This window comes from Zosterops lateralis, assembly GCF_965231275.1.
Source record: "Zosterops lateralis genome assembly, chromosome: 25".
Classification (NCBI taxonomy): Eukaryota; Metazoa; Chordata; class Aves; order Passeriformes; family Zosteropidae; genus Zosterops; species Zosterops lateralis.
The window spans coordinates 6097808-6124578 of record NC_139785.1 but is presented as its reverse complement, the minus strand read 5'-3'; the positions used below and the strand labels follow the sequence as shown (position 1 = coordinate 6124578).

General features: G+C 50.3%; 2 protein-coding genes across 2 annotated transcripts in view; one reads left to right on the top strand and one right to left on the bottom strand.

The window, feature by feature from the left end:
- TIRAP (TIR domain containing adaptor protein) overlaps window positions 1-26771 on the bottom strand; it is a 383808-nt gene that overhangs the window by 216961 nt on the left and 140076 nt on the right. The gene's annotated exons all lie outside the window — the stretch shown is intronic.
- KIRREL3 (kirre like nephrin family adhesion molecule 3) overlaps window positions 1-26771 on the top strand; it is a gene marked incomplete at both ends in the record, with an annotated part of 348160 nt that overhangs the window by 226721 nt on the left and 94668 nt on the right. The window contains one exon of the mRNA XM_083877958.1: window positions 1534-1611. Within this exon, the coding sequence (XP_083734084.1) occupies window positions 1534-1611 (78 nt within the window). The remainder of the gene's footprint in view (window positions 1-1533; window positions 1612-26771) is intronic.

Genomic DNA, 26771 nt, shown 5'->3' with positions numbered 1-26771 from the left:
TCCTACTGCTCTTACTCCTCTCAGCTCTTTTACCTCCCTCACCTCACCCCCTCTCTCTCCCTCTCTCTTTGGGGTTCCCTCCAGCCCAGGCTGGTGGCTGAAGGCAAAGCCCTTTTTACCCACCACCCTTATAATAAACCCATGTGTGTCTAGAATATCTCAGCTCTGCAGAGTTCCTTCTCCCTGCCCTCCATGGATGCTCCTACACCTTTCTGTTAATTCAAGAAATCACTGAGAGTTCACATCACACTTCCCTTTTCCTCTGGCCCTGTGTAATGCCAGAGGAAGAGCTTTGACTGGGCTTGTGCACACCTTGAGTACCCTGGCAACAAAAAAAGTCTGGGTTTTTTTCTAAGTTTAGGCTCAAATTCTGCTTCCCACTGTGCACAAGAGGAGGATGTAACCCTCTGCTGGGATATCATGGCAGTGAGGATGGTCAGGCAGGGATTCTCTGTATTTGGATCTATCCCCACCTGGATCTGGGGGTATTCCCTGCACATCACATCACACTTCTCTCCTCCTCTGGATCTGTATAATGCCAGAGGAAGGGCTGTGATTTGGTTTGTGTGCACCTTGAGTGCCCTGGCATCAAAATTAATCTGTTTTTTCCTAGGTGTGTGTGTGTGATCACATCACATCACACTTCCCTCTTCCTCTGGACACGCTCCAGATCTGCCATTCGACCCCATGTTTGCCTGGTGGCACCATAACCAAGTCTGTCCTGCTGCTCTCTCCAGGCTCTCCAGCCTCTCCTGCTCCATCTCCTTCCCCTCCTGGGAGCGGCTCAGGAAACTTCCCGTCGCTCCTCCTGCAGCACGGGGGGCTCTCAGTCCACAGCCACATTAAGCAAACATCAAAGGGGCTTTGATCAGCGGGGCTCTGCAGAGCACAGGAGCCCCCAAGGAGCTCTGCAGGTCCTCAGGCAGCGTTGGGGACGTGGTACCTTAATTTTCTGCGCTGTGACACGGGAGGATTTGTTTGAAGAACGAGAGCTCTCTGCCTCTCTGAGGGGACAGCGCCTGTGCTCGCGGCCTCCTTCTGGAAAAAAAACCCCACGCTCAGATCTCAGTGTTTGTTACCAAGAGTCAAAAAAGCCCCATTAAACAAATCAAGGCATCAAAGGCCTGGGAGTCCTCAGACTCTGGCACTCTCCTGCTCACAGGGTCACTTGGTTGCTTCTAAAGAGCGAGATTCCTCAGGCCAGAATTATCTTCCCTACCGAGGGCCATTTCCCGTTTCCCTTTGCTGAGGAAGGGATAAAAGAGTCCTGTTGTTGCCACACGCTGCTGTGGAGGAAGATGCAGCTCATTCCCCTCACTTGGAATAGAGGAATGCTTCAGGACAGGCAGGGCAGGGGATGCTGATCCTCCTCCCAAGCCCAGCTCTGTAAGGCTGACCAAACTTGAGTTACATCCCCACCTTCCTGGAGCTGTCCCTGAAGGAAATCCAGCAGGATTTGCTCCCTGCAGCAGCCCCAGGTGCCCTGCTCCTGTTCCCCAGCCCAGTCTAACCCCGCCCTCTCTTCTCTTGCAGAACTGGGGCTCCCAGGAAGAGGATGCTGCCTAGTACTGGGGTTCATGTACAAGGAGAAGTACCGCAGGATGACTGAAGGTGAGCAGTCCCCTCACCTTCTCCTCTTCTTCTTCTTCTTTAGCAGTCTCATAGTGAGGGGCTTCACCTCTGAGGGTGTGCTGGGCTCTTGTGCCCACCCAGGAGAAAATCCTGCTTCCCCTTGGATCTCTGGAACATCTTAGAGGCCGTGCATGTGGGCTGCAAGAGAGGAGCAGGAGCTTTGCAGTTCCATTAATCCAAAACCCGCTGTCTTTTCCTTCAGGAAGGATTTGTCACACAGGAAACTCTTGCAGCAATTGCTGCATCTACTCTTCTTTGCCTGGTTGGGTGGCAGTGGTCACCAAGACACTTCCAGAACCTCACAGAGTCACCATTTCATTGCTCTTCAAACTTCTGCTAAAATATCCCTATTTTATATTCCAGTCATCCCTCAAGTACTTTTATGAGCATTGATTAATCCATAGAAATATCGTAAATAATGATGAAGCATAATAACTAAACAAAAACTATTTCTGCTCAGAAGAACTGACATCCTTGCTTCCTTTCCTGGAGCCACCCCTGCTGCAGCTCCTTCTGATTAATGCTGGCTGAGAGAAACAAGCCCAGAGCCCTGTGAGATGGGAGGGTCTCCAGGATGTGTCACAGACAGTTTGGCCTCTGTTAGGTCACTCTGGGAATTGGAAAGTTGACTCAAGCGTGGATTTAAATCCTTTTTAGGGACTCAGGTTGTAAATAATTTGGACAAAGGGTGTGATTTCTTGCCCTAGTGCTCTTTCTTTTCTGGAAACATCCAAGGTGAGGCTGGGTGGGGCTCTGAGTAACCTGGTCTAGAGGAAGGTGTCTCTGCTCCAGGGTTGGGTGACCCTGAGACGTCCCTTCTAACCCAAACTACTCCATGATTCTTTCTCCAAACTATTCCATGATTCTTTCTCCAAACTATTCCATGATTCTTTCTCCCTGCCTGGGCTGGAGTTCTGTCAGCAGTTAGCCATGGGGGTGTCTGCTTCCTGCAGGAAGCCTTTTTCCAAGAGAGTAAAAGGTGAGTTTGTTTCCATGCAGTAAAACTCTCATAGAGGCGAGTTTATGGCTCAAATATCCCTTAGAAGATCAAAGGTTCCCTCAGGCTCCCGGGAGCCCCGATACTGAGCTGATAACGTGGGGAAAGCGCTTCACAAGGCTTCACCTCGTGCTTCTTAATTACCACACGCTCTTTAAACATTGATTAAAGGATGTTTTTAATGGGAAGGGGCTGCCCCACGGGACACGAGGGCTGTGAGAAGGTGCATTCCTGTCCCTCAAGCCTCTTGGACAGGCTGCCCGCGGCTGTGCCCAGACCCTGGGGATGCTCACAGGGTGTTGGAGAGCTGGCAGGACCCTGAGCATCCTCCCAATCCTTTGGGATGGCTCTGGCCCCCTGATGGATCCAGAGCCTGCGTCAGACACGGAGTGAGCCCCCTTTTCAGGCCGAGCGTGGCTTTGTGTGCAGAGAACAAAGAGACATGAAAGGCCAAAAGTAAAGCTTTTGTGAGGAAAAGGGAACAAAGTGTTCCTGCCTGACGTGCAGCCAGTTTCTGGCCCCTGCAGGCTGCAGGGCCATTATGTTTAAAGGTACAATCTGCCAAAAACAAAAGTCAGGGGGATTTCCATGGCTACAAAGACCACCTAGGACTCGTGTTTTCATTAGAAGCAGTTACAGATGACAGTTGCAGACATCCAGCCTCCCAGGGTTGTGGTGGATGGCAGTGCAGATCCACACTGTGTGCTGTGTGAGCTGGGGAGGGGTCAGATGTCTGGTCATCTACAGGAATTTCCTGCCCCAGGTGCCTGAGCCAGACTCTTCAGGCCAGTTCCCTTACCAGGGTGAGGAGACAGAGCAGCTCCCCTTTTGTCTCTGTGCCAAGTGAGAGCTTTTTCTCCCTTTAAACAGAGGCTGAAGAACAGCCCTATTGATAACTACAAGGGAGCTGAAGGAACTGAAAGCACAGGAAGGGCAGTGGGACAATATGAGATGTGGGGTCTCCATCCCAGGGGAAACAGGTAATTGCAGGGACCATTAGAACCTTCCTGGCATTTACTGGAGACATCTACGGTGGCTTGGAGGTGGATAAGCACAAGAGGAGCTGGGAGACTTGACAGTGTGAAAGAATAATTTATTGATGGAAAATAGTTTCTTAGGTTGGATTTAGGGAAAGGTTCTTCCCCCAGAGGGTTCAGGCACTGCCCAGGCTCCCCAGGGAATGGGAACAGCCCCGAGGCTGCCACAGCTCCAGGAGAGCTTGGACAGCACTGCCAGGGATGCCCAGGGTGGGATTGTTGGGGTGTTTGTGTAGGGCCAGGAGCTGGATCAGTGATCCTTGTGGGTCATTCATGCCTCAGGATATTCTGTGATTCTGTGATTCTGCGATTCTGTGAACATGATGTTTTCGGCTGCCCCCACAGAGAAGGTCCAGTCTGGATTCTCACAGATCAATTTGGCAGCCTGTCCCAGGGCAATGTGGGTTGGAGATGCCCAGCAAAGGTCTTTGGTGGCTTTGTGCTGTTTGCTGACCAGCTGGCAAGGGATGATGTCCATTAGCACATCTGGCTCCAGATGTGGCTCTTCCAGCTGAGCTGGGCCCCGGGATGAGGAGCCAAGATCGGTGCCCAGGGATGTGTCTCTGCCCACGTCAGTTCCACCAGTCCCTCATCTCAGACTCTGTGCAGTGATCAGAGAGGTCCAGGTGCGGTGCTGGAGCCTCTCCCAGCTGTCAGGCCCTGTGTGATGAGCACAGCAAACCCAGTGTGGGCACTGTCCTTGCGCTGCTCTGCCGTATCAGGCGCGACCACTCCTCACTTTGTGCAGCCCTCAGCAGGAAAAGTCTGGATTTGGGGGTGGAATTTGGCTGGGGAGGAGGAAAGGCACAGCTCCAGTGTGGCTGCTCCGTGCTCCTGTGATTGATGACGGGCTGGTCTCGTGCTGGGCCCGTGCTCTGATGTGCACTGGGAGCTGTGGCGTGAAATGGAGCTGGTGACAGTCGCAGACAGAGGGAGAGCTGTCTGCAGTGACGGCCGCGCAATGAAGACACTTTGGAGTTAATCCTCCACCATCTGTCTTCATTCTGCTAATAACCCACTCAATCAGCTGCTGCTGACTGTTTGTTAACATTCAGAAACAGATACATAATCAGGAGGAGCGTGCTGTGAGCTCAGGAGGGGCTGGGTGGCTCCTTGGGAGCGGCTCTCCCGTGGCCGTGGAGCACTGGGAGCCACCCGGGGTGGGCTGGATGTCCCAAGGCACCTGCAGTGCAAGGGAGGTAATGCTGGGGCTGGTGGTGATGCTGAGTCACCCTGTTTCTCCCAGGGTACCACTCTGATTCAAGGTGATTTTGGAGCAGAAAGATGTTTTTTAGGAGGTGGGTCCTAATCCTCTTAGTCCCACTAAGTTCTTAGTCCCACCTTAGTCCCCTAAGGTCCTCCACTAAGGTGGGACCTTAGTCCCCTCAAAAAAAAAAAAAAAAAGGATTTTTGAGCCACTCTGAAAATCTGGGCTTGTTCTTGGATTCTCACTTTCTCCTTTCCCACTTGTCCTTTCTCCCACTTCTCTCCCCAAGGGCAGGCAAGGAGGGGTGTGCTGGAATCTCTCTCTCTGCTCACCCATCCTGTTTGGTCCCTCCCTGTCCATACCTGCAGCTCCCACGCTGGGCTTGCTCCCCTCTCCTCTGCAGTGGCCCAAGGCAGGAATTCAGATGCTGCTCCTGCAATCCCACTTCTTGCGTCTCCTGCCTTTGACTACTTGCCAGATCTAACTCGAGTCATTAGCGAGCGTCACTGCAGCAATTATGGCACTTTTTGGCTGCCATTCATAAAGCCACTAACGGGAACGATTAAGCTCTGAGAGGTGTCAGCCTTCACCTCCACCACCTGTTCCCACCAGCCACCAGCTGCTGGAAGGTGCCTACAACAATGTCCCCCCCGTGCAGGGCAGCAGGGCAGGGCAGCTCCATGGTTTGTCCCCTTCCAGACACTTCAGTGGCTCTGGTGTCCTCACGTGTGGAGGGCAGGTGGCATCTCAGTGAGATGGACGCAGCTCTTGGAGGATGAGGAGTGGGCTTCATCCTCGTGCCCACAATGGAGTGGGGAAAGCAGGCACGGCTGGGGAATTGGGAGCATTTGTGCTGCTGATCCGTGCAGGATCTCTGGGAAAATGAGGAGCTGAGGTGAAGCAAAGGGGCTGACAAAGTGTGTTTATGCTGAGGCAATCACACCTGGGCAAAAACAGCCAAGGATTTTATGGTAAAAGAGGTTAAGGAGGTGGATGAGACTGTGGAGCGAAGTTCAGAGACAAAAACACGCAATTCTCAGCCCAGAGGTGATCTTGGAATGATAACAGAGCTGGGATTTATCCACCTGCGCAAAGCTGGTTGTGTGGAGGGCAGGTGGCATCTCCGTGGGATGGACAGAGCTCTTGGAGGAATGAGGGGTGGGCTCCATCCTCGTGCCCAGCGTGGAGCAGGGAAAGCAGAAATGGCTGGGGAAAGGGACAGAAGGGTTTGGTGCAGCATCTTCCTCCTGGAGCAGCGAGCGGTTAATGATCTGTGTGCTCGGGGAAGGACAAACCCTCCTCTTCAGAGGGCTGCAAACACTGCCTGCTGTGCCAGGAGAAGGTTGTGCCGCAGTTATCTCCGGCAGCAGCCGCTCTCTCTGTTTGTGTCGGGGCTGGATTGTGAATTCAAGGTGTCTCCATTCACCACACAAAGCACAGCAGAACCAGCAGCCTGTGCTGCAGAGCTGCAGCAACCAATGCTCTGCCTTCTGTGCCACTGGGAGAGCTTGGCAAAACTGGGTGAGGGCTGCAGAAATCAGCTCAGGGAAGGGCTGCCCACATCCAACGTGCACAACTTCTCTTTGAAAAGCCATCTGGGGCTGTTGGGCAGCACAAGACAAATCTGCAGTTTTGAGAGGGTGAAGAGTGAGGCTTTGGAAGCTGTACAGTCTGAGCTGCAATCTCACCTTGGCTCTTCTGTTCTGAAGGTTTGGGATCTTATTGGAAGGCACTGGGGCTAATGGAAAGCTCTGTTGTTTTGTTCAGAAATCCCAAAATGTTAAGGGTTGGAAGGGACCTTAGAAATCAACCTCCCCCTGCCACGTTCAGGGAGACTTCCCACTAGACTCAGGTGCTCAAGGACTTGTCCAGCCTGGCCTTGGATACTTCCAGGGATGGGGCATCCACAACCTCCCTGGGCAGCCTGTTCCAGTATCTCTCCACCCTTACAATGAAGAATTTCTTCCTGATATCTGGTCTAAATTTCCATTTGTACCCATTCCCCCTTATCCTATCACTACAGTTCCTGTCAGAGTCCATTTCCAGCTTCCCTGCGGCTCCTTCAGGTGCTGGAAGGTGCTGTAAGGTCTCCACACAACCCAATCTTCTCCAGGAAGGTGCTCCTGTCCTTTTGTCAAGTTCATGGCCTCCTCTGGACCTGCTCCAACAGCAGGTTGTTGGGAGAAGGGGGAGATCCTGCAAAGATGGGATTCAACCACATATCTCAGACATGGGAGAGGGGTGAGCTGGCCCAGAGGGACAGGGACAGTGGTGGCCTAAAGGCAAGGAGAGCCACCAGGCTGCTCTGTTTGGGATGATTCCTGTGTCCCTGCAGCCCTCACAGACTGGAATCAGAGGAACCTATGACTATGGGATCATACAGTGGTTTGGGCAGGAAGGAACCTCCAGGATCCCCAAATTCTCCAGCCTCTGATTCTGACCAGCCCTCCCTGCCTGCAGTGATGGGCAGCTGCCAGTTCCTGCTCGTGTTCCCAGCTCTGGGTTCACATCGTGGCCTTTGAGCACTGCAGCTCCACTGTGGGGTTTGTCCTGAGCTTCAGGGGGTCTCCAGTCTGCAGCGAGGTTTTGGTGCTGCCAGACATGGGGAGAGAGTTGTGCGTGTGTGTCTATGAGAGCTGGGTTTATGGCTTGTAATTATCTCCTATCCATCCTTAGAATAATTATAGCTCCTCCATTATTAATAACTGGAATTCCAGTCCTTGTCATAGATCACCAAATGGAGAGGAAGCTCAACCCAGGGTTTGCATAATCTACCTTGGCCTAAATTGAATAATTGGCAAAATGGAGAAAATCGTTCGTTTTTTCCCCCATTCCTTGGTGCTGGAATTAGTGAGATATTAGTGCAATTAGCCAGTGCTTCCATTTGAGGCTGCAATCATTTGGTTTGTAATTTAGAATAAATGTAAAAGCCCACTTATGCTTCCAAACGGATTATTTGTCCTGTTTAAAAGTATCTAATGGGGTCCCTGTCATCTAAGCAAGATACATTTGACCCATTTCAATTTGTTTCCCTTTTAATCTGCTATCTGTTTTCCTGGATCTTTTTTTAATAAAAACATAAAGAAGAAGTGGCTGAGAGAGACCAAAGAGGGGAGAGAATAGAGGCGTTACAGATCCGGAGTTTATCACGAGCCAAAGTAACTTGAAATCGGGGCTGTTAAACTGCAGAAAGCAATAAAAAGAAAAACACTATTTGGAATCGTTTAAAGGGCCGAGTGCCTTGTCAATGAAAGGTTGCTCTATTTGACTGCTTCTTAATAGCTTCTCTGAGGCAATTCTGCAGCTCCTGCAGGAACCAGGGCTGCGGCTCCTGCTGCTGCTGCAGCAATGCCCAGGGGCAGAGATGGGGTCCCTGGGGAGCTGCAGCAGTGCTGAGGTGAGGAAATGCAATAGCAAAGGGGACAAAGAGGAAAGGAGATGGATTTAAACGCCAAACTGGGGTTGAGGTTTTAAAGCGTGTTACAAAATGTTGAAATCCTGGATGATGTGGTGGGCACAGGGTGTGGATGCATTGCTGCTTGTGGGGCTGTGGGCAGGTCTGTGCCCAGCTCAGGCACAGAATCAATAGAATCATGGAATGGTTTATCTTGTAAGAGACGCTAATGCTCATTTCATTCCATCCCTGCCATGAGCAGGGACACTTTCCACTGTCCCAGGCTGCTCCAAGCTCCGTCCAACCTGGCCTTGGATATTGTCAGGGATCCAGGGGCAGCCACAGCTGCTCTGGGCACTGCCCACCCTGCCAGGGAACAATTCCTGCCCAATCTCCCATCCAGCCCTGCCCTCTGGCAGTGGGAAGCCATTCCCTGTGTCCTGTCCCTCCATCCCTTGTCCCCAGTCCCTCTCCAGCTCTCCTGGAGCCCCTTTAGGTGCTCTGAGCTCTCCCTGGAGCTTCTCCTCTCCAGGTGAGCACCCCCAGCTCCCCCAGCCTGGCTCCAGCCCTGGAGCATCTCCATGGCCTCTCTGGACTCACTCCATCAGCTCCATGTCCTTCTGATGTCCCACCCCTCATCATCCATCCCACCATACCCTTCCATTTCTCCACTGGAGAACAGAGCGACTCACAACATTTTTTCCTCCTGGATCTGAGCATCCTTTCTACAATGGTCTGATTTGCAGCTCCTGTCTCTGTCAGGAGCCTGGGGAGAAGCCAGCTGGGGCTCTGGGATGGAGTTCCTGCTCTTTTGGGAAAAAATGGCTTGTTCAGAGGAGCTGGCTGTGCCTCTGCTCCCAATGTCTCTCTGCTCGACCGCCTCTTGTGCTCCCTGCCATAGTTCAAACTGGGCTCAGTGAACCTTTCCTGCCAGGAAAACCTCTGATTAGAGCGTGGCACCGAGGCACAGTGGCATATTTGTGCCACCCATTAACAGCCCAGCAAGGCAGTTGCTGCCTCGGAATTACTTAGATTTACGGGAACACTTAATCTGGATCTTGCAAGTGACTTTTACATCTGCAGCAGCACAGGCTGAGCATGAATCTTCCTGAGCCTCAAGGATAAATAGGGCCCAGTTCCTCCTATCCCTGTAAAACGTGACCTTTCTCATCTAGCAGATGCCAACAACCTCAGTGCTGCTGTAGAAGGTCAAACTCCTCTTGTTCTCTGGCCTGACAGTGGAAAGGGTCTGTCCTTTGGGGCCAGATCTGTGACATGTCACTTGGTTTAGTCCAAGACCCAGATCTTGGCTCCACCAAAATCAAAAAATAACGCAGTTTTTATATTTTTTTTCTTGGTACATAAGGATTCATGTTAATCATTAAATTTCATTGTTTTATTGATTCTACCCAAGTAACAATGATCCTCGTGATTCTTGCTTAAGATTCTGGTTTGAGACAATAAGCATATTTAGTTATCAAACTAACATTACAATTAACAATAATATCATTTATTGTACTGATGACTATACAGGTACAGATCCTCCTGCCCTAACTTTATCCTCAAGGCCTGTGGACTTTATTAAGAATCACCATCATTCCCCCCCTTCTCCCCATTACCTGAGCAACGTTATAATTAATTTGATTAAAACAATATCATGAAACAACATCCTGGTTTTGCAGTGAAACCAACATCCCATTCTGGGGCTCTGCTACCTCAGAAATCATTTTAACTCTGTACTATCAGTGGGAACTTTTGCATTGTCACTCCCAGGGAAGGTGCCACCCCCAGCTCTGTGCTGGGGGAACTCCCCTCTCCCAGAGCTGTCACTGGTGTCCCCAGCAGACACTGCCACAGCAGCTCCGGGTAAACTGCATTGAGCCTTTTGTTCTTTATCTGCCAAAATCACTGGGAAGGAAAAGGAGAGTGGATAGAGCCTCTCCCAAGGAGTCGTTAAGGATGCGTTGTTATCTCAGAGGTCTCATTGATATTTCCCTGTTGCTTTGTGTGTCTGGGAGCCTGAACAAGGCAGGGATGTGAGTGAAACCTGAGGAAAACCAGTGTGAGATCTGCCTGTGTCTGCTGCCAGGGGGAAACTGTGCCTGGGCTTGGGTCAGCTGGAAAAATGGGTAAGGCAGGACCCCTCTGGCTGGTGCAGCATCCACATCCCTGAGGATGCTGCTGATGAGGGATCCTGTGTTATCTCCCCTCAACTTCCTGCTGCTCTCTGCTCCTTTGAGGAGGGAGAGCAGAGCTCCATCCGTGATGTTCTAGTTGTCTACAGCGGCTAAAAAACAACTCTGCTGGTCATAAATCTGATCCAAAGCTCGGGAGCTTTACGGTAACGCTGTTGTTGTAGCAGTTAATGGTCGAAGGGTATCATTTTATCTATTGATTTGAGCAGCAGTCCCCTGTGGAAAGCTATTGCTGCGTGGTCTTAAATAAATGAATACGATCCTTCCTCACTCCCTGAGCAGCAGCATTTCAGACATTTCAGGAGCTGCTCCTCTCGCTGTTCAGGCTGCAGGTGTGTGCAGGGGAACCTGGATCCTGGGGAGTCTGTGCACTGCTCCTTTGCAGGGACTTCCACTAAAAATATTTCAGGAATTTTAAGCTGGAGAGAGACTCTTCACAAGGGAATGTAGTGGTGGGACAAGAGGAGATGGCCTAGAGCTGAAGGAGGGCAGTGTTGGATGAGATACTGAGAGAAAACTCTTCCTTATGAGGGTGCTGAGGGCCTGGCACAGATTTCCCAGAGAAGCTGTGGATGCCCCATCCCTGGAAGTGTTCAAGGCCAGGTTGGACAGGATTTGGAGCAACCTGGGATAGTGGAAGGTGTCCCTGCCCATGGCAGGGGCTGGAACAGGATGGGCTTTAAAGCCCTTCCCAGCAAAACCAATTCTGAGATTCCATTATTTATATACATGGATCAATATCAGGGTGGGATATAGATTATTTCAGCTGAGGCTGGTGTGAAGATGAAACCCTCTGGTGTTCTGGGCACTGGGGAGCTTCAGCCATTTCTTGGAAAAGGCTCTAATAACTCATTTTGAAGCTCCATCCCCAGGGTTTCCCTGTGTGTCACATAAGCCCATCCCTGCAGTCCCAACCCACTGCTCCTACAGGAGTGTGAGGCAGCTCTGTTCCACTGCTGGAATGACAAAACAGGGTGAAATTTTGTGTTTCAGGCCAGCAAAATGATCCTGCTTCCATTCCTCAGTGAAGTGGGACTGTGCTGGATTTGACTGAAAGACACTGCCAAGCACCCAGCAACGCACATGGCTGTGCTTGAGCTGATTTTAAACCCTCCTAAAAAACCTTTCTTATCATAAATAAATTGGGAAATCTGTGAAGTATCCAACTGAATGCTGCAAGTCCTGCTTTTCTTGTTTGCCCCAAGTTTATTTGCTGTACCGAACCCCCTCCCCTTGTTCATTCAATGTGGTTGAAGCCTTCAGGTTGAGGCTGATGAAGGTGGAAGGAGTGGGAATGGTCAAAAACCTTCCCAGTTCTCTCCAGTGCAGCTCCAGTCTCGGGGTCAGTAGCTCTGTGTCCTTTTACTCCCAGTATTTGTTCCCATGGGTATTTACTCCTCTAGAAATGTATTAATGGAGCTAATCTTAAAGCATATTCACAGATACAACTTGAGATGGATTTTTTTTCTCCTTTAACAAAGATGAAGCTTTTATATAGACGGGGATGGAAAAAGAGAAGGGAAGTGAAATGTTCAGTGACTAATGATCCTCATCAATATTCATGAGAGTCGGTAGCATTCCGAGATTTAAAATAAAGGAAGAAAGAGAGAAAGGCATTGACTCCTTTAGAAGCTAAATAAAATATTTAGGTTGACCTGGAGATAAGTGTGCTGGGTCGTTGTTGCTGTCAGCTCAGACCAGTGTTCAATCCTGGAGCTTTCAAAGGCGGAGCTGAGCTGGCAGTGGATTTTTGTGGAGATGGGAAAGGACTGGGTGAGCTCACAGAGCAGCAGAACCTTCAGCTGAGGGACAAGCCCATGCTGGGGACCTCCAAAACGGGGAGGGAACAATCCCTGCCCCAGGAACTTGCTCCCTCAGCAAGTGCCAGGGTGTGGAATTGCATCCTGGGGGTGTCCCCAGCCAGGCTGGGAGCAGGGGGGGGCCTGTCCCAGGTGAGTCCCAGCTCACACTGCCCACAAAGGGCTCCTGTCCCGCCATTCTCTGCTCCTTCACCTGAAGTGGTGGCTTGGAGGGTGCACTGGACACTGATGGAGCTAAAGCAGCTGCAGGGCTCAACTGCCCGGTGAGAATATCCTTCCTCCAAGCTGCACACAGCTGTGGATATTGGGGAGATGATTTGCTGTTGTGGGAGGTGTTTCCTTATTTGTTGTGCTGTTTTTCTTCCTTCTTGTCCATCCCTGCCCCCAGAAAATCACCCCAAGTGTACCTGACTTGAAGGTGTAAGTTTTAAACCTCTCAAGATACTTGTAAATAGATGGAGGAACCTTAATCCTTCCCCATCTCAGTCTTGTGGCAGCTGGGCGGGAGGAGAAGGAAAACTGCAGAGAAACAGCTGAAATCCAGGTTTGTGAGGATGTAACTCTGGATGTGTGGCAGTGATGGTGGAGACAGAAAAGTGATGGTGGAAGAAAGGCCTTCCCATGTCTCCTGCACGTCTCCTCTTCTAAATCCTTTTCCTTTCTGCTTCAAGTTGCCCTTGTCTCCCTCTGCTCTTGAGGCTGCTCCTTTTCATTTCCCAGCCATCCCTTCCCTCCTGCGAGTGACAGCTGTCCCACCCCTGCCCAGGTCCTTTGCCCTTGAGACCATCTTTGATCTGTGCCCTGATAGAAGGGCCGAGTATTGACTTTGGCTGCGGCTTCATTAAGAGGCAGCCTCATTTGTCAACTTGTTTGTTTCCAGAGCTGCCTGGGAGGCGGCAGAGCTCACGTCCCCTCTGAGCCGAGCGCGGCCAGAGTCCGGAATTAACTCCTTTCTCAAGGGTTTCCATCAAGGTCATTGCAGGTGGCCCTGTACAGGTTCTCTCCTCCTCATTAATCGATGTCACCGAGGTTTTTAAGCAAAGTTAACACCCTGTGGGTGTCACAGTGAGGGACACGAAATGAACCACACTCACCCGTCAGGTACAAGTAGGGAAAAGAAAGGCAGTTTATTATGATTTAGGGTTTATATTGTATTTGGGATTTGGTCAAGGATTGGTCAATGAGAGGAACACCTCTCTGACCCCAGTGGTGAATACAGAAGTCCATCACTGAGAGGAATGAAAACAATCTACATTGTTTTGAGAGACTCCAAAGGAAAATACATAAACAATCATCACAAGGCTGAGGATCAGGGCGACAAGTGGGAGTGTGGAGGGGAGACCTGCCCAGGCTCTGGGGGCTGCAAGAACCATGAGGAGAGGTGTGTTGGTTAATCCAAGGTGCTCCCAGCTGGAAAAGAGGTTTGCTCATAGGGAAATCAGAGCTGGGGCCATGGATGAGCTCTCAGTGGTGACATCCTTGCAGGGGCTCCTCCAGGTCGGGCTGTGTAAGGATTGTGAGTGATGGAGATGAATTTCTCCTGTCAGTTCTCATCATGTAACTTGTCTGCCAATAACAGCCTTTGGTTCCAATCCAGGTGTTCAGGTGGGTGAAGGGAATGGGTTACCCAGCCTTTCCTGCACTCCTGGGGGTCAGTGAGCCCAGACTCTCCTGCACTCCTGGAGGTCAGTGGACAAAGCACTGATGAGTGTTTGCTTGCAGGGTTTTCCCTCTGCAGGAGTCACCTCCCTGCACTGCGGGTGCCCAGGGCAGGGACCTCAGCTGGTGGCAGGTACAGAAATGCCAGTGATGGACGTGGCCCTTGGGCTGGGCCTTGGAGGAGTCACAGCTGCTCTGGGCACCCTGTGCCAGGGCCTGCCCACCCTCACAGGGAGCAATTCCTGCCCAATCTCCCATCCAGCCCTGCCCTCTGGCACTGGGAAGCCATTCCCTGTGTCCTGTCCCTCCATCCCTTGTCCCCAGTCCCTCCCCAGCTCTCCTGGAGCCCCTTCAGGCCCTGCAAAGTGCCCTAAGGTCTTTCCAGCCCCTTCTCCTCTCCAGGTGAGCACCCCCAGCTCTCCCAGCCTGGCTCCAGAGCAGAGAAGCTCCAGCCCTTGGAGCATTTCCATTACTCCTCCAGCCTCACTCCAGTTGGTTCATGTCCAATGGTGAAGACCCCACAGCTGGGGGCAGAGCTGCTGGTGGGGTCCCACCTGAGTGGGGCAGAACCCCTTTCCTCACCCTCTGGCCCCACTGTCCCACTGCTCAGGGCCAGAGCAGAGGATGGAGCTTTGCAGATGCTGCAGCACAGGCCATTTCCAGACCCATCTGACACTGTGCAGGAGAAACAGGTGAAGACAAAAAAAGCCAAACTTCACTGGGCTCCAGTTTCCTACAGACCCTGAAGTCTCACTGCCCTTGTGAGGCTGTTTCCATATTCCTGGGAGCTGCAGCAGCCTGAGCAGGAGGTGTGGGAGCACCTCAAAGGAAAGCAGCTCAAAAACCAGCAGTTCCACAGCTCGGCTGTGCTGCAGGGGTTAAACCTGAGTGCTGGGTACTTCCACACTCCTGACAGTGCTGAGGGAGCTGAGGGAAAGATGTTCCTGGCTGTTGCCACCGGCATTTTGCTTCAGCAGGTCCCGAGGTGATAAGGCAGCAGTAATTGTGCAGCTCCACGTGGGCTGCGATGGGACTGGCACTGCAGCAGTGATGAGAGCACAGAGCAGAGCCAGGGAGAGCTCTGACTGTGGTGGCAGGAATGGCCCTGGGATTAGAGAGCAGCTTGTAAGAGGAGAGACTGGAGGAGGTAAATTTATATAGTCTGGAGGAGGCTCAAGGGGAGACACGACCAGAGTCTATAAATACACGCAGAAATAGAAACCAAGGGAGGAAATTATTCAGGAGGAGGGAGGACAAGGAGCAGCGCCTGAAGCAAAGCTGGAAAAGTTTATTCTGGGTCTTGCAAGGAGGGAGAAGAGCCTTGGGATGGGGGTCCCAGCACTGCCAAGCTCCTGCTGTGCTCCCCACCCCTCCGATGCCTCACAAAGCTGGATATTCCCCCTCCTAACACAGCTCTGTTGTGTTTTACAGTATCCCCACCTCATTTCTTCCCTGGCAGCCATCTCACATGGATATCTGGCACCCAGGATGCCTTCGAAAGGTTTAATAGAACAGATTGAGATGCACTTGGGCTTGTGGCTTGACAACTGGCTCCCCTTGGACAGGAACATTTGCCTTCGCTGGGTGAAAATGCTTTGAGCCCGTCGCCTCAGGCACTGTGGCTCATTGCTAGTCATCTCTCCAATGAATAATACACAGGCCTGAATATCTGTCTGCATACATCTTCCTTTTCTCTGGGATAATTTAATGTTATCTTTGGGGCCTCCTGCTTCAAAGATGAAGAGATTACTTCAAACCTGCAGCCCGCAACCGCAGCCATTGGTTTCAAACGTCATTAAGTTTCATTATAACAAATAAACACTCCAATGACATTTATAAGTTACCAGAGAGCGCAGAAACACAAATATGAAGCAGATAAACTGCATTTGATCCAAATAATTACTGCAGGCAATATCAAGCTTAGGCTGAGCTGGCAGGAGGGTGTTGGGTAATTTATAGGTGTCCGTAAGGCACCGTGGTGCACGTTGCTCCTTAAAAATGATGATGATGGTGATGTGTCTTTCTCTCTAAAGCCTCACACAGGTTATTTTCCTGCCTCCTAGAAGGCTTTTCTGAGCTTTTCCTCGAGTCAGAAATGGACGTGGGCACAGGCAACTGTTACTGTTTGGGGACTTTCATCATTTGTCAGGATTTCAGCCTGAGAAGGGATTTCTATTTGAAGTTTGCTCTGATTTAAGCCACAAAAGAGCCTTATTTTTTTTTAAAATTTATGTGTTTGTTTGTTTATTTTTCCTTAGGGATATTTATTCCCCACTGCGAATAAATTCTCAAGAGTGAGGAAACCTTGGGGAGAGATTTCCACTGATTTCCTCCAAGAGAGTATAATTCTGTACTTAGACCATAATGCAATATTAGAATACACTGACTTGTAGAAAGGTATCTACAAGGATCACCGAGTCCATTAATGATTATGATTATTATTATGATTATTGATGATAATTAATTCCTTTCATTTTGACTCTTGGCTTTATACCACCAGCTCTGAACCCTGAGCAAGGGCTCCTCTACCAGCAAAGGAGGTGGAACAGGATTTGCTCCAGCTCTCCCCCAAAAAAAACTGAGTGAAAGGGGTTTTTTTGTTGTGCTGGTTGTTTGAACTCCCCCAAAGCTTTGCCTCTACCTGGGCTGAGAGCACATCACCTCCTCAGTGACCCCAGCAGGGCTTGTCATTCCCCATCCTGCAGAACTCAGCCCAGGAGGGGGGTCAGACACAGCTGAGTTTATTGACAAGCCTCTCTCATTACCTGCTAATTAACACAGCAGGCTGGAATGTGCTTCATCTGCTCTTGGACTGGGGTTTTTACACCGGGCAGCCATTGACTCTGCAGTGGGGACCATTGAGGAGGAGCTGGTGACAAAACAAACAGCAAAATCCGTGTTAAATAATCCGAATCCCCTCTGAGCCATCCCTTCTCCTCCAGGAGGAAAAGGGAGAAGCCACAGGGTCTGTTGGCAGTGACAAGGCACAGCCCCTTCCCTCTGCCTTCTCCCAGGGCTGATAAAGCACTTGCAGGGCTGTAAATATTGACTGGATCCACGTTCCCTCTCATTTTTCATGGTTCTTTGGCTTTTATTGGGTAAAACGCAGGTAAAAAGCACCAGCTGGTTGTTGTCTGCAGTGCTGCAGGTCACTGGCCTCTTCCCTGATGGATAAATGCACTTTTTAGGCATTTCCTTGGCTTTGGGGATAGTGTGGCCAAGATTTTCATGGAGAGGAGCTTTTATTAATCTTCCACCTACAGGATGTGAATTTTTAAGCACCTTCCTGGGATAACAAGATGGGCACATGTGTGTGAAACATTTCCTGCTCAGAGATGATCTGCTCCCTGTCAGTTCATCTCAGCATCTCCAACCCCCTCCTGCCTTCCCCCTGCCACATTTTTTTTTTTAATGTGTGTATTGCATATTCTTCACTTTAGGCTGTTTTTTTTCCGAATAATTTGTTTTAATTTTAAATATGAATCTTGCATGTGTTTATTAAAAAAAAAAAAAATTCACATATTTACAATCACTTCCACTTGTAAAAATCCAAACAAACAATAATTACAGCAGAAAACCTGCTAATTCTCACTCCACTTCATCTTCAGAGCTGATAATTCACGCAGCACAACCCCGAGCAATCCCGCCCTGCTCTGGTAAACAGAAAGAGCTGGAGCGAGTCCACAGCCTGCTCTGCAACATCCCTGAGCTCATCTGGCCCCCAAAAGGCACCCAGGTGGTGTTTCATGCAGACAGCAGCTTCTCAGCCTTCCAGGGCAATAATCACATTTTTTTTCCTGCTTTGTCTGTCCTCCATCCATGAGCTTTGGTACCACAAAGACGTTTCTTGTTCAGGGAAGTGTCTGGTAAGGGAATCTTTAATGGTGGAGTTCCAACACCTGCAGAGATGGAAACACCCCGTAGAAAGAGTCATTTAACCACTCCTTGGATGGATTCTCCAGTCCTTGGATGAATCCTCCACTCCTTGGATGAATTCTCCATTCCTTGGATGAATTCTCCAGTCCTTGGATGGATCCTCCACTCCTTGGATGAATTCTCCACTCCTTGGATGAATTCTCCACTCCTTGGATGAATTCTCCATTCCTTGGATGAATTCTCCACTCCTTGGATGAATTCTCCATTCCTTGGATGAATTCTCCAGTCCTTGGATGGATTCTCCACTCCTTGGATGGATTCTCCACTCCTTGGATGGATTCTCCACTCCTTGGATGAATTCTCCATTCCTTGGATGAATTCTCCAATCTACACAATGTCTCACCAATCTGTAGCAAAACTAGTTAAAAATTATTATTTTGAGAAGGAGCAGAATTTTCCATTCATTTTAATATTACAGAATCCCAGAGCAGTTTGGGTTGGAGAGGACCTTAAAGATCATGCAACCCCCTTTCCATGTGCAGAGAATGCAACATTAAATATCTGCATTTTCTGCTCTGAGCTGCATCTCCACTCTGATTTCTCCCCGCGCCTCGAAGCGTGCGATAACAGATTTTGAAAAACGAGGCTGGAAGTGAAACATGGTGCGACCCAAGGCAAGCTCTTTGCTCTAATTTTCCACCCCGTGAACTGCACAACTTCCAGTCGCCGCTCTTCCTGGGAGCAGAGCCAGGCTTTGAAATCTCCAAATCGTTTGTGAAATGGATTATTCATCCTTCTCGTTTTCCTACGGACGAGCGTCCTCTGTGCCCTCTAACTTGAAGATGAGCTGAGGTTTAAAGGACTCTTATTTCAAAAGAGCAGCCCTGATCTGGGAACAAAGGGTGGGCAAAGGGGAGGCACTTGGATGGACTGTAATCCTGGAAAAGAGGGATCACCTGGGAGATTTCAGAAGGTCACAAGGGATAAAATCCTTGAGGATTTTATCGGGGAGGCTCGGTGCAGGCAGGCTGCTGCCCACTGGTATTTTTAGAAGGAAAAAGTTCTTTTTCCTTCTCTGCCGATTCAAGTGGGAGGTTTTAAATCCCAGGAGTGTCTGTGCAAGACTCCTGTGGCTGGGCACCTCCTTTCTGAGCTACAAATAGTTATCATCCAAAAAGCAGCTGGAGTTGCCACAGAGAGCTGCTTGGCTGGAATTTCTGGAGCAGGAGCATCCCCTGCTCTGCTCTCCCCCTCTGAGCCCACGGCCTGGCCCTGGGGAGCTGTGGCAGGACTCTGCACCTTGGCAGGAGAACAAACGGTGATTTCTCACTGTGCCACGGCTTCCTGGGGAGAGACAGTAGCAAAACATTTCTTGGAGGCCTTGGCGGTGTTCAGTGGAGCTGGGGCTGCAGGTGGATCAATGTGAGGAAATCTATTCCCCTCTGCTCTTGTCTCCATGAGGGATTTTTGGTGCTCAGCACCTGCCCAGGGTTTCCAGTGTCTCTGGAACAGCTGCTGGTGCCACTGTCCCTGTTCCCAGGGAGGACAGGCAGCTCCCTGTGCCCTGGGGAGCCTTGGCAGGGGCTCAGAGCCCTTGGAGAGGGAGCCCAGGCAGTGGGATGAGGTGCTGGCCCCAGCCCTGGGTGTGGGGAAGCTCTCACACCTCTCCCCTCTGCCACAGCTCTAGTGACACCACCAGCTTTGCCTCTTGCTGACCCTTCAGCTCCTCTGCCACCTCCCTGTGACACCTCACCTGCTTTCCCCCCTCCTCCTGTGCTGGCCCCTGGGGAAAACACCACCAAATCCAGTTTGCTGCCTCTGCCTCCAACCCTGCAAAAGCCCCGTGTGCCCCGAAGCACAAATCCCAGCTCTTGGCTAATTGGGAGATGATGCTGCCTGCTCTGAGCTGGGTGTTACCTGGGCACCAGGTGAGGCTGGGAGAGCAGGGGCAGCCAGGAGCCATTCCCAGAGCCTGGAGCCATCCATGGAGCTGGAATATCCAGCATGATCCAGTCTCTCAGGTGCTTTTTTTGGCACCTGGATGCAGTGCATCAGTTTGTTTCCTCTCACTGCAGGTCCCCATTCATCTCACAAGAGGTAAATTCTCCCAACTGCTATTGCTGGGGGAGAGTTTTGCTAATAAATATCCCCACGGTAAGGATACTCTTACACCTTTCCCAATTGGCAGCTAATAACAGAGCAGGGGATGACATTTCAGCCCTTTCTGCATGGCTGATCAAACTGCTCACAGTGACTTTGAAAGCAGTGCTGGGAATTCGTGTGGGTATCAAAGCCAGCAGAACACTCCATGGTTCAGATCTCTTGCCTGTGTGACTAATAGACAAAAAAAAAAAAGATCTCTGAAAGGTTTAATGTCTTACTCAGAAATTTCCCTGTCTCCTGTTTGAAGGTGCTTAGTGGACGCAGTGGGATGTTGATGGTTCCTCTCAGAGCAGTGCCAGGACAATATCTGACATCAGTGCAGGGTGAGCTCAGCTCAGCACGTGGCTTTGCTGGGAGCTGGTCATGGACAGGAGACAACGTGTTCCCTCCCAGAGGGCAGGCAGGAGGGCAGAGCATGGCTCTGCACCTTCAGTTCCACTCTACCAGCTGGAATTAGGACCATAGGATCATTTAGTTTGAAAAAGACTTAAGATCATCAAGTCCAACCCTCCACCCAGCACTCACAGCATGTTCACCACTAAGCCACGTCCCCAAGTGCCACATCCACACGTCTTATGGACACCCCAGGGATGGGGACCCAACACTGCCCTGGACAGCCCCTTCCAGTGCTCTGCAACCCTTTCTGTGAAGGTTTTTCCAAATTATCCAACCTAAACCTCCCCTGCTGTGACTCCAGGCCATTTCCTCTTGTGTTTTCCCAAATTATCCAACCTAAACCTCCCCTGCTGTGACTCGAGGTCATTTCCTCTTGTCCTGTCCCTGTTCCCTGGGAGCAGAGTCTGATCCCGACCTGGCTGCACCCTCCTGTCAGGAGTTACAGAGAAGGAGAAGGTTCCCCCTGAGCCTCCTTTCCTCCAGCCTCCCTCAGCCTGCCCCAGCCCCTTCCCCAGATTCATTGCCCTGCTTTTCATTGCATTTCCTGGGCATCTCTTTGGTTTTGATCTCACCTCAGTGCATCCCACACCTTCCCCTCTGAGCTGCACAAGTGGCTGGAATCAGTGGGGACCCCCCAGGCTGTAATTCCAGAGAAAGTCTCATCTCCCTGTGTGTTTGTGGGTGAGCTCAGCTCCTGCTTCCCTCTTAGAGTGGGGACAGCTCTGCCAGGTCACCCAGCTGGTGGGGGACCAGCACCACCCCACACACCTGAGTCATCCCTTCTTGTGCTTTGGTTTCTTTCAAGCCGAATAATTCAGCACTGAGGCCACGTGAGCCAGACTTACCCAGCCACACTAAAAAAGGCCAGACTGACATTTTTGTTCAAACAGATTTGATTTTATTTTCTCCCCAAGGAAGCCAAATTTAAAAAAAAAAAAAAAATTGAAATCTTATGCAAGGGCTGAACTCAAGCTACCTCTCTTCCCAATTTGTGCTGTGAAGCCCAAGGAAGTGCCTGGCGTGGCTGTGGCCATCAGCAGCAAGGGGCTCTCCCGTGGGGAGGCTGATCCACATTTCCTCACTGAGGACAGGCTGCTCCTGTCTGGGCAGCCACAGCCCTTTGGCCTCTCCATTGGTGTAAGAAAAGCTCATCTCTGTCCTTGTCTGGAGAAATCCTTATCTCTGGGAACATGTGGCTCCCTCTTTCCTGCCTGTTCCCTGTTCCAGCTCAGTGCAGGTTTGGGTGTTGTCTCCAGCAGGAATTGGGATGCAGGCAGGTAATGAGCAGCTGCACAGCTCTTCCCTGTGCGTCCCCACGACTGACAATTCCAGAGAGCTTTGTAAATAATGTAAGGCTTTTGTCTGCTTGCTTTTCCTGCTCATCTGAAAATCAATGTGGGCGCGTGTTCCGGAGCACGATGGGCCCTGTGCGGGGGGCTCCGTGTCCTTGGCTCCAGGGAGGGGACCCAAAGGAGGGCTGAGAGCTGTGATGTGATGGGGCCATGGCAGGAGCTGAGTGGGATTGTGCAGAGCCATCCCTCCCCAGTCCTCTCCATGGCTCCATCTCCAGGAACCAGCCCCAGGGAACCAGCCCCGAGCTGGGCTGAAATGCCCTGATTTCCATCAGGTGGGACCTGCCTGGTCTGAAGGAGGACCCTCCTGGGATGTTGTGTAGGATTAGGATGTCACAGGAGAGCCCCTTGATCATCCTCCTGCCACGGCGTGGTGACAGCTCCGAGCTGAGGGAGGGATCAGCTCTTCCCACTGAGGGACAAGGAGAATTTATGTCCCACCACTCCTAATCACCAGGCCTTTCATTTCAGAACAGCAATATTTTGACAAGGAGCTCATAGTCCTCTTTCCCCACTTCTATGCTGCTCTCCTCAACAAAAAAAAAAAAAAAAAAAAAAAAAAAAAAGGACTAATTCTTTTCAGAGCACAATGGACATTCAAAGCTTCACTTACATAAAAGCAGCCACAATGTCTCCATTTCTAATGAGTCATTGTTCCCTCGGTGAGTCCCTCGCTTCCTGCTACAATACTCACTCCTCTTGGGTAATGAAAATTTAACTTTCTGCTGCTCCCGGTTGCTGGTTTGGGCACGGGAGGCTGCGAGCTGAAATAATTCAGCCAGGAACTCATGCAAACAGATTTCAGTCTTCAGAGAGGTTTAAAAGCCTGTCACCAACTCTGGTTTCAGCAGTGGAAGGGGTTTCAAGGTCCTGCTGCAGCACAGACATGGCAATGTCACTGTGCTGGTGCCTTCCTCTGTTTTCTGGGTTGTAAAACAGGATTTTTGGGCTTTCTCTCCATCCTGTGGGCGTTGGGACATCTGAAAAGCAATGCCCTGGCACTGGCAGAGTTATTTCCCTTGGAAGTCACAAACAGAGAAGAGCCTCAGCCTTTGTTTGAAAGAACAAGGCAACGTTACAGAGAAACACTGAAAAAACAGGAGCCACAGGTGCAAAATCCATTAAGGAAATATAAAGACATCTAAAGTGGTTCTCTCTTTATTCCTCTTTTTTTATTATTATTCTTCCTTTAGCTTTTATGACATGCTTGTGGCTTCACAAGGATCCTGCCTGGGGGTTTTGAAAGCTGGGTTAGTGTTCTTGCCTGCTCGCTCTTCACTGTGGTGCCTTTATTGTCCCCTTTTGTCCTGGGGATTTCAGTGGCTGCAGAAGTGCCCCCCATGAGAAACACTCCTTGGGGAAGGCAGGAACAAGGGGGAGCAGGGCAAAGCAGCAACCAGGAGGAGGTGGGGAGGCTCTGGGATCAAGAGCTCCTCTGGCACCAAACCCTCACCTACAACAGCAGGTTGTGATGTGTGGTGACAACACACTCCCAGCTGCAGGGGCAGCTCCAGAGTGCAGGTGGGACACTGGGGTTGTGCCCAGTGACTCCCATGAAGTTCCCAGGAAGCCAAGCATCAACTGAGTTGTTTCTTTGAAAATATTCCAAGTCTTTACACTTGAGGGAAGATGGGGTGTGGAAGTAAAACAGGGCTACACTTGGGTTGGGGGCACATGGAGATGTTGCTGCGTCTCCCTGCTTTGCTGTGCAGCACTTCCCAAATCCAGATTTGGGGGTTCTTTGTACAGCAGGAAGTGACAAGGAGATGAGTGATGAGGGTACCATGTCTGGACTCTTGGTTGGGCTCAGGTGGTGAACTGTATCCACCTCTGGCTTCTCAGCACAGGGAGGATGTGGAGCTGCTAGAAAGAGTCCAGAGAGGCCATGGAGATGCTCCAGGGCTGGAGCCAGGCTGGGAGAGCTGGGGGTGCTCACCTGGAGAGGAGAAGCTCCAGAGAGAGCTCAGAGCTCCTAAAGGGGCTCCAGGAGAGCTGGAGAGGGACTGGGGACAAGGGATGGAGGGACAGGACACAGGGAATGGCTCCCACTGCCAGAGGGCAGGGCTGGATGGGAGATTGGGCAGGAATTGTTCTCTGGGAGGGTGGGCAGGCCCTGGCACAGGGTGCCCAGAGCAGCTGGGGCTCCCCTGGATCCCTGGAGTGCCCAAGTTCAGGCTGGACAGAGCTTGGAGCCACCTGGGACAGTGAAAGGTGTCCCTGCCCATGGCAGGGGTGAAACTGGATGTTGTTTTAAGTTCCCTTCCCACCCAAACAATTCCGTGATTCCCTGATGAACTCCAATCTCTGCAGGGATTTGGATTCACCAGTATTTTTTTTTGCTGAAACTGTTTAGTGGAAGGGGAGAAACTGGGAAGCTCCTGCTTGCCCAACAGGTTGGAGTCAAACCCCCTGCTTTGAAACCAAAGCATCATTTTGTAATACCATTTTAAACATCCCTGGAAAAATACCCAACTGACATCTTTCAGCCCATTTTCTTGTAGCTGAAAACCGCTCTGCCTGCATTTGTAAATCACCCTCTCCCAATCGCCCCATTTTCAGTTATTTTCTGTCAAGTATCTTATCTCCCTTAAAACTTTTCTGCAAATTACTTGTTCCTTTGACATTAAGACATAAGCTGTAACGTGGACGGGTCTCTGATCTTCCAAACCCAGTTAAACCCAGTAATCAGACTTTAAGCTGATTTGAAAGGGAGTTGAGCTCTGCCTTCAATACTTTCTTCTTCTTCTTTTTTTTTTTTTTTTTTTTATTTTTTATCTGTGATTTAGGGAGAGATGATCCTGCTGTGGAGCAGGGACTGGGCCAGGTAATGCTCTTAAGGTCCTTACACCCATCTTTCCTCTCCTGTGGCTGAGTCTGAGCTGTTTGTAGTTGAAATGGAGCCTTGGATGAATAAAAAAAAAATGGGTTTAAGTGACAATTCTTCACAGTGAACAAACACAGAGAAGAGAAAGACAGGAGACATATGCCATGTTTCTGCTCTGATTTTCCGTGGCCATCAGCTCGTCTTTAAAGCAAATCAAGAAATAAGAGGGGGGAAAAAAGGGAAAATAAAACATAAAAAGAGCTCCATTTCCAGCAGCAATTACCAAATGAAGCCTGTGCTTAATGGGCATTTGCAGAGGGCACAGACACCACTTTGTGCCTTTGCTTTCTCATTAGGGCTTGTGCAGCTCCCAGCTGACAACCTGATAATTCTCACTGATAAAACAAATCTTTTTTGGGTTATTGCTGCCTTCCTGCGCCGTCCCTGCTCGCCCGGCCCTGCCTTGAGAATTGTCAGGATTACGGAGTGAGCTGTGAAAACCCAGTTAGTGGGTGGAACGTGTGTATTAAAACAAAACAACAAAACAACAAAGCAAAACACCCACTTTTTTTTTCCTGCTCTCTGAGTTTTCTCTCTCATCCCACTTTTCCCTGCTGTCCTGTGAGTGCTTGTCCTTTATGAATCCACAAACAACAAATACAGAACTGATTCATATTCCCTTTGAAATCAAATATTTAAATGTGAACTCATCACAAGGGTTTGGGCTGGTGTCAGAGGCCACCATGACTTCTAGTGAGTGTCTCCCAAAATCTGGAATCTCCTCTGGAATTAACCTGCCCTATTTGCAGGCACGACACCACTGTGGTTTTATGGAATATCTGGGGTGAAAATCAGAGTTCCTTGGAGCTTTGTGGCTGCTGGGAGATCTGAGATCTCTGAAATACCCAGGAATGAGGAGCCCAAGGTGCTCCTGAAGACCTGCAAAAATTTTCAGCTTTTTTTGCCTTCCTGCAATGCAAAGCATCTGGAATTTAGAAAGGACATCTCTGCTTTTCCCTGCGCTCCTTTAGGTGGCTAAGAGGGAGCTGAAGCTGTAATAAATTAAATTGAAATATCAGCACTGATGTGGGGGCACACGTTGGTTCAGCAGCACGAGCTGGGAAATGATGGAGCTTTGGAGCCTTGCCCTGTAGGAAAGGCCCAGCAGCTCATCTGGAAACAAGTTCAGATTGCAAGAACTTGTGTCACACTTAACCTTGGTTCCGGATTAATCATCAGTCAATGATTAAATGGAGTCGGTGTAAATTAGGATTGAATTGATTTGGGGTGGATCACACGGAGACTGTCCCGCTTTGACAAATTGGTTTGAAAGAGCAATTTTTCCTCCAGCCCAGTCCCCTTCCATGGGCTGAACAGACACTCAGTGAAGGGCACAGGCTCTGAATTCCTGCCTGATGCGGGGCCAGAATTCCCACCCAGAGAGGCTCCTACTCTTACAAACCCCACAGTGAGGGCAATTCAGTGGTTCTGCCTTTCCCCCAACACCTCTCCTTCCCAGATCATCTCCTGAATCCAGAATCAGAGCAAGACTAAGTGGTGGCAGAGCAATAGTGATGCTCTACAACCAACTCACACTACAGACTGCACTCACAGGTGTCAGCAGATCTGCCTGGAATGGCCCCACTTTAAGGATCTTCCAGCTTTGGACTGTGGCTCTGCAGGGGGATTTGGGGGTTGTCCTATTCACTCATTATGGAAATTTAAAAAAATAGCAGCATTTAGCACTTTGAACCCCGGGAATGTCCAAGGCCAGGTTGGACATTGGGGTTTGGACAGTGGAAGGTGTCCCTGCCCTTGGCAGGAGGTGATATGAGATGGTCTTTAAGATCCCTCCCAACCCAAACCATTTCTGAGATTCTCTGAATGATTTTCAATCGTGACAAAGCCAAGGGAGAGTGAAAATAAAACATAATGCTCAGTAAACTCTGCTGTGGGAAAGATTACAGTGACTGGAGCGCTTCCCATGGAAAATGAGCAGTGCCCTGTCACACCTGAGGTGTGAGACATCTCACCATGGCAGGAGGTGACCTGGGGCTGGGGTTTGTTGTTGGAGCATCCCAGGAAGGGAAGGATGAGGATAGAGATTTGTGAGTTTGATGATGCAGCTTCAGCCAAAGGCAGAGCTGGGCCTTCCTTCCCCCTCCAGATGTGTGGGAAGCTCCCAGGAAATGCCAGGAGGTGACACCAGGGGAGGGAGG